At 48.8% G+C, this 7500-nt stretch overlaps 1 protein-coding gene and 1 long non-coding RNA gene across 12 annotated transcripts in view; one reads left to right on the plus strand and one right to left on the minus strand.

The window, feature by feature from the left end:
* The window catches only part of LOC135101142 (uncharacterized), a 7896-nt gene that overhangs the window by 61 nt on the left and 335 nt on the right, over positions 1–7500 (plus strand). The window contains exons 1-7 of one of the 11 annotated variants that reach the window (XM_064004684.1): positions 1–1259; positions 1837–1918; positions 2554–3332; positions 4171–4336; positions 5390–5553; positions 6901–7027; positions 7434–7500. The exon at positions 1–1259 is cut by the window's left edge and continues 61 nt beyond it; the exon at positions 7434–7500 is cut by the window's right edge and continues 335 nt beyond it. In XM_064004684.1, coding sequence (XP_063860754.1) covers positions 825–1259; positions 1837–1918; positions 2554–3230 — 1194 coding nt within the window. In that variant the 5' untranslated portion in view covers positions 1–824 and the 3' untranslated portion in view covers positions 3231–3332; positions 4171–4336; positions 5390–5553; positions 6901–7027; positions 7434–7500. Of the gene's footprint in view, positions 1260–1836; positions 1919–2553; positions 3556–4170; positions 4337–4917; positions 5050–5389; positions 5580–6900; positions 7028–7433 lie in introns of those variants that run through there. The other 10 variants (XM_064004678.1, XM_064004679.1, XM_064004677.1 and 7 more) reach the window with 10 other exon arrangements.
* Positions 7432–7500, minus strand: part of LOC135101147 (uncharacterized) — a 2384-nt gene continuing 2315 nt past the window's right edge. Inside the window, exon 2 of the long non-coding RNA XR_010269064.1 lies at positions 7432–7500. This exon is cut by the window's right edge and continues 1367 nt beyond it. This is a non-coding gene — a long non-coding RNA (uncharacterized LOC135101147).

Genomic DNA, 7500 nt, shown 5'->3' on the forward strand with positions numbered 1-7500 from the left:
AAGAGAGAGGTCACATCACTATATAAAGAAGAGGAGGAAGACTACATGAAAATTGAAGAAGAGGAGGAGGAAAGAAGAAGAAAGAGGATGAGAGAGGAGGAGGAGGAAGAGGAAGAGGAGAAGAAAGAACAGAAGACCCTGGAGAAGATGAAGAAGAAGAGGAAGAAGCAAATGAAGGAGAAGAGGAGGCAGAAGAAACTGGAAAAGAAGGCAAAGAAGAAGAGGAAGGAGAAAGAGAGGAAGAGGGTCAAGAGGAGGAGGAAGAGCAGTGATAGTTCAGTACAAATGGAGGAGGAGGAGGAGGAGGAGAGAAGACTTACAAGAGATAAGAGGAAGAGGAAATAAGAATGGACTGCAATAAGTGGCAGAGAGGAGGAGGAGGAGGACGATAAACGCATCACCTCGAGGAAGAAGAAGGAGGAGGAGGAGGAGGAAGAGGAAGAGGAACAAGAAGAGGGTAGAAGATTCAGCAGACACTCGGATAATGGTGAAAGCCCCTCTTATACTCCACCAAGAAGACTGCAAGAACAGGAGAAGGAAGAGGAGGAAGAGGAAGAAGAGGAGGAGGAAGAGGAGCCACTTTCCCCATTGGCTCGGTTGGGGTCGATAGCAAGGAGTCACCAAGGGAGTCATCGCCAAAACGGGGCAGAACCGGGGCATTCCGGGTCACCTCAGGGTCAGAGAGGAGCTACCCGGCCAGCGACACGTCTGGGTACTATGACCTGACCCCGGACTCCTCCAGCGGGGCATCCGGGGCAAAGACATTCAATTTAGAGGATATTCCGTACCCTACCAGAGAGAGTGAGAGGCACAGCCCCTCCAACATGTCCCTCTCCTCCTCCTCCTCTGCCCCACCCACCCCGCCCCGCCCCCCCACCCCAGACACCCTGGATGCCATCCCCATTCCCCCACCCACCCTGGACCTCACCAACATCCCCAAGCCGCCCGTCACCTTCACCATCACCCCGCCATCCCCCATCCCCAGGCCCAAGAAGGACCCCCTGCCAAGACCCAAGCCCCCGGTCCCCCTTCCTCCCATGGCAGCTGCCCCACTGCCCCCCTTATCCGTCCCCTTGCCCTGCCCCACGCCTGCCCACAGGGAGGAGTCCCTACCAGCCTCGCCGCCCCGGGAGGTGCCCCCCATCGGAGGGGCGCCGGTGTCCCCCGGGGGACATGACAGCGACGACGACGAGCCCCCCGTCCTGCATCCCCCGGCCCCCGAGCCCCGCCCCACCCACCACCAGCCACACCACCATATAGTGAGTTTTGTTTATGTTAAGAGATAATTTATTGGATTCCAGCCAGTTGACCACATGGATCAATTCAATATTCATTGAATGTTGAATGTAGTTCACTTAGGACCAGATACAAACAATAATATTCTCCAATTCATTTAAGAAATCTTTTAAATTACCACTAGGAGAGAGAGAGAGAGAGAGAGAGAGAGAGAGAGAGAGAGAGAGAGAGAGAGATGTTTTAGATATTATTATTATTATTATTATTATTATTATTATTATTATTATTATTATTATTATTATTATTATTATTACATATTTCTCTCTCTCTCTCTCTCTCTCTCTCTCTCTCTCTCTCTCTCTCTCTCTCTCTCTCTCTCTCTCTCTCTCTCTCTCTCTCTCTCTCTCTCTCTCTCCCCCCCCGCCGCCGGGAGAGGCACGCCGCCCGTGAACAGGTGTGGTCACATTATTGTCATCATGATCAGGCCGCCGCGGGCCGTGGTGGCGTGGCGCCGCGGCCTTCACCCTGCTCATGACACACGATTCCGCGCCGCCGGCCAGGGACCTCAGCACCGCCTTGATTCGCGCTAACACTTTCCAGGCCTTGGCTTCCTGCGGCCTTCACCCTGCTCATGACACATCAATCCACGCCGGCCGGGACCTTACGCCTTCGATGTATGTACGTACGTATGGTCAGCCGCCAGGCAGTAGTAGTAGTAGTAGTAGTAGTAGTAATAGTAGTAGTAATAGTAGTATTAGCAATATTAGTAGTAGTAGTATTAGTAGTAGTAGTAGTAGTAGTAGTAGAAGTAGAAGTAGTAGTAGTAGTATTAATATTAATGGAATAAAGGTAATGTGTCAGTGACACTTAAAAAAATATGCATAAATAAAGAAAAAATCTGTAACTTTCTTATTAATTGTGGTAGAATTATAAATGAAGTTTCATTTTAGGTGTACATTTTCCAACATTTCTTATCATGAAATCAGAAATATCCTATATCTGATAAATTTATAGATTGCATCTTCAGTCAGAGACGCTTTCCGGGCAAGAAAGGCATCATGCGACCATTCCCGTGGGAAAAAACCGTTAGCGCTCTCTCTCTCTCTCTCTCTCTCTCTCTCTCTCTCTCTCTCTCTCTCTCTCTCTCTCTCTCTCTATTCGTTTTTTTCCAAACTTAATAAAATAACGATAATAATAATAATAGTAGTAGCAGTAGTAGTAGTAGTAATAGTAGTAGTAGCAATATTATTATTATTATTATTATTATTATTATTATTATTATTATTATTATTATTATTATTATTATTATTATTATAGTACTCCCGCAGCCCAGCCCGCCCCTACCACCACAGCCCGCACACCCTAGAGCGCCCCCCACATGCTGGCCTCTTCCCTGCTTCACGGCCAGGCCAGATGGCTACTCAGTGCGTGGCGGCCTCAGGGCGTGGCAGCCGCCACACCCCCGAGGGCTCCTCGCCCCCAGACCACTGCCACGGCCCACACACCCCAGAGCGCCCCCCACATGCTGGCGGCTTCCCTGCTTCACCGCCAGGCCAGATGGCTACTCAGGGTGTGGCGGCTGCCACACCCCCGAGGGCTCCCCGCCCCCAGACCACTGCCAGTACCACAGCCCCGTGGTGCAGTACCACAGCAGCATCAGTCCTCCCTTCTCCCGCAGCCCCCCGTGGAGCCCCGATGGGGGGCGCCGCGCCAGCCCCACAGGGTGGCGCAGTCCATGCTACCAGCACCACCACCACCACCACTACACTGCCCCACCCCGCGACCGCTGGAGCCCCCAGCGCTCCCCACGCCGTGTTACCGTGTTACCCGCTCTCTGTTACCCTCTCCCCGGGGCGCCGCTCATCACCCCCAGACCGCCGTGCCTCCCCGGAGCGGGGCCGCTCACCACCCAGCCGCTCCCCACGCTACTCCCCGCGCCATTCCCATTCCCGGGGGCTGAGGTCCCCCTGCCGCTCCCCCTCCCCACTGGGTGAGGTGTACCCCTACGAGCGGCGGGGCTGGGGCTGCGCAGCCAGGGAGTGGGAGGCTCTCACCACCACCATCACAGCCCCAAGGCAGAGCAGAGAAATAGGGAGGTTAGTAAGAGGAGATTCTGTTCTTTCCCTCCCCTCTCCCCTCTTCCTTACTTTGCCTCTGCTAATTACATTAACTCAGGTGTACTAATGTCTATTTTCCCCACAGGTGTACAACGCTGTTATTTTAACCTCCCCTCTCCCAAATCTCCCCAAACTAATCTCCCCTTTTTTTTTTTTTTTTTTTTTTTTTTTTTTTTAATATATATATATTGATGTAATGAATTCCGATATAATCGTCTTAGGTAATCTCCCCAATGACACAAACAAACACTGCCCTTAACAGACTCCCCAAACTAACCTCCCCATCTCCTGCCTGAATTAACCTCCCCCAAAATACAAGACCCATATAATTAACCTTTCCAGTTACACTAAAACCGAACACAATCTTCCCATCTCCCCACCAGTCTGATCTCCCCACCTCCATATTCTGTTAAACAAATTTTCCCATCTCCCCATTCTAATACCACCACTACCCTCCCCCCACCTCCCACAATCTCCCCAAAATGAATCTTCCCATCTCCTCTTACTAATCCCTATTTTTCTCCCTTTCCAAACGTCACTCTCACCTCCCCATTTCCCTCTCTCCCCTAACCTTCCCATTTCCCCATACCCTCAAATTAATCTCCCCATCTCCTCATCTCACACCTTAAACTAAGCACACATTTTCCCTTCAGTTTCCTTCTCCTGACCTCCCCAGACTAATCTCCCCACCTTAACCTCCCCATCTGCTGCCCTGATTCCCCCATTTCCATCATAACCTACCTTCCAGTCTCACTACACCCTTCTTTCCCCCAACCTCCCCATTTCATCCCCACACTAATCTCCCCATCTCCCCCAGGGCAAGGGCTATGGGTACTCTCCCCTGCGGCAGTATTTGATGACGACCTCCGGATCATGAGCGAGGCAGAGATGTTCTCCACTGGGTTCCACAAGGGGGAGGAACAGCGAGTCTCTCCCCCCAGCCCGCTCCCCCTCCCCCAACACCCTGGATGCCAAGTCTTTGGGTAAGTAAGGCAAGGGGTGATGAGCGAGTGAATGGTGTGTTTTTTGGGGTGTTTGGGGGTGAAGGGGATGGTAAGTTTGTTTATGGGGGTGGGAATGGGGTGGGAGAGGGTGTCACTGGAGCTCTGCATGTGTTAATGGGTGGTAATGGGGGTGTTTTGGCTGTTAATGGGCTGAGAATGGGGAAATTTCAAGAGATGGAAATGGGAGAGTGAAAGTTTTGGGGAGTTAAAAGGAGGGAAAGAAAAAGACGTGTTTGTTTGTTTGTTTGTTTGAAAGAGAGAGAGAGAGGGGGGAGGAAGAGGAGAAAAGAACAAGAATGAGAATAATGGTAAGATAAAGAGATATTCCACGATAAAGAAGAAAGGAGGAGGAGGAGAAGGAGGAATGGCTTGGAGGTAAAACAATAACTTACCATTATATTACCTCCTAAAACACCCCACCCCCCTCTCTCTCTCTCTCTCTCTCTCTCTCTCTCTCTCTCTCTCTCTCTCTCTCTCTCTCTCTCTCTCTCTCTCTCTCTCTCTCTCTCTCTCTCTCTCTCTCTCTCTCTCTCTCTCTCTCTCTCTCTCTCTCTCTCCAGAATTCCCTGTGTGTGTGTGTGTGTGTGTGTGTGTGTGTGTGTGTGTGTGTGTGTGTGTGTGTGTGTGTGTGTGTGTGTGTGTGTGAATTAATTAAATGAAGGAAGGAAGGAAGAAAAGATTGAAGAAAGGAAGGAAGATAAGAAACGATAAGGAAGGAAGGAAGGAAGGAAAAGAAGATGAAAGGAAAGAAATAGAAGGAAAGGAAGAAAGATAAAGAAGAAATAAAATTTAGAGAAATACAAGGAAAATGAATGAATGAGAGAGAGAGAGAGAGAGAGAGAGAGAGAGAGAGAGAGAGAGAGAGAGAGAGGCTGGCTGGCGTGACTGACTCGATTCTAAACATTGTAACTCTCTCTCTCTCTCTCTCTCTCTCTCTCTCTCTCTCTCTCTCTCTCTCTCTCTCTCTCTCTCTCTCTCTCTCTCTCTCTCTCTCTCTCTCTCTCTCTCTCTCTCTCTCTCTCTCTCTTGCAGGTACTCTCCCAGCCGTGTCACAGCTGATGATGATGATGCCACCCCCACCCCCAGCCTGAGCCACCCTCCACCCACCCCAGCCCTCACCAAGCCTCCTCCAGTAACCACCACCACCACCACCACCAGCGACGTAACACCCCACCCCACCCCTCCCCAGACCACAGGCAAGGTGACAGGCAAGGCATGTGAGGTGCGTCACAGCTTTAGTAACTTATGCAGGCAGTGGTGCAATGCTATGCCCACAACACTCATTCACTTTGCTGTTTATATGTATAAGATGAGTACTGGCTAAGGGTAAGACAAATTCTTGCAGGTGTGTGTGTGTGTGTGTGTGTGTGTGTGTGTGTGTGTGTGTGTGTGTGTGTGTGTGTGTGTGTGTGTGTGTTTAGGAGCCCATTAAATATTGGTTGTTGTTAGAAATGGAAGAGGCTCTGAGGGACTTTGAAAAGGTTGCTTATATCAGTGAAATGAGTAGGTGTGTTCTTGGAGACAGAAGCAGCATGTGGCCTGGCCACATTAACTCAATGACTGAGATAAGGAAGGTTACAGTGATGCGTGTATCTGAAATGTTGGTCTGGTTGGATCATAAGACTCAAAATTCTCAAACGCTTCTGCACTGCACCTCCACTACATTAAAAAAGCTCTCTAGTTGATGTTACACAGGTTTCTAAGGGTGTATTTATGGTTCTAGTGGCATATTAACAAGAATTCCACATTAATAACATGATAAACACTCTTGAGAACCCGGCTGATCATCTCTGTGGCCTTGGAAAATAGTCATGGCAAGAGAGCAAGGCGTTTCAGAATAGGGCCCTTGCAACGTCTGGTGGTGAGGCGCTGAGAGCAGTGGAGCTTGAGTGCAGTGGTGATGTACTGATGGGAGGTGCGAGGAGGTGGTCTGGGGATGTGTATCAATGCAGAGGGGTAACTGAGTGAATGGTAGACACAGAGAGAGAGAGAGAGAGAATATCTAAAGCTGTCATTAATCCCTCTTTATTGCACATATAAAATGTGTTTGTTATTCATTCATTCTAAAATACTGATCCTCAAAAAAATTAATGCAATTTTTATCTAACCCAAGCAAATTTAATGGCCACTAATTCACAGTGGTGCCACAATTATTAGGAACTGTAATACTTGAAATCAAATGCAGATGCTTCCATTTCCTCCCCCTGTTTCTCTTTCTCTCTCTTTTAAGCAAGCTCTTTTCTCTAATGCACATCAAGCTTCAAGCAAATACTTCCTACTTCAAGCAAGCCAGACTTAACTTATCAATATTTTCTGTTGTGGCAGAGTGTTTGCCACACACACAGGCCAGTATTCACAAACGGTTTGCTCCCTCACCACAACTTTCTCAAACCTCACATAGATGATGAGCAGGGTTGTCAAGAATGTTTCTCCCATTAATGATGTAGAAATCTTGTTAATCTGTCATCCTATGGCCTCACCATAGGAATTGAATTGGAGGAATTGAGTTTTTGAGGCACTGAACAACATCCATGATGCTTCAGATCCCAGACTGTTGGATGTGACGCCACAAGACACAGGGCTTCGTAACACCAGTGCACGGTGATCAAGACAACACTGGACCAGAAAGACGCAAAGTACAGGGAACAACACAGTGCTTCTTCATTTTAGGTGTGCTAATCCAGACTCTTAGACAGGGCAGCACAAAATATAGATAGTTTTCACAACACTAGTGTACTATGATGATGCAGGAGAGCTAGGAGTGCTAGGATGAGTGTCTGGGGAGAAGCAAAGCCACCAGGAGACCAGAGGCATGGGTCAGCTGGGAGGCACTGAGTATCAATGAGTAAACAACTGATTACAGCTACAGGTGAATTGTAATCTGCAGCCTTGCTATACAAGACTTGACTTTCTACTTTCCCTCACCCCTATTCTCTCTCTCTCCACATTCTGAATACAACAGTTAACCACCATTCTCAATCTTCTATCTCTTTCACTGGTACACTCTGAAACTCTCTTCCTGCTTCTGTATTTTCACCCAAGCTTCCATACTAATTCACTGGCACTTGTCTTCCAGGTGAGCCAGAATGAGCTTGTTAAACTGAGCGGCCTCTTCAAGTACCACTGGAACTGTTCGTCAGAGG

This window comes from Scylla paramamosain, chromosome 6, assembly GCF_035594125.1.
Source record: "Scylla paramamosain isolate STU-SP2022 chromosome 6, ASM3559412v1, whole genome shotgun sequence".
Taxonomy (NCBI): Eukaryota; Metazoa; Arthropoda; class Malacostraca; order Decapoda; family Portunidae; genus Scylla; species Scylla paramamosain.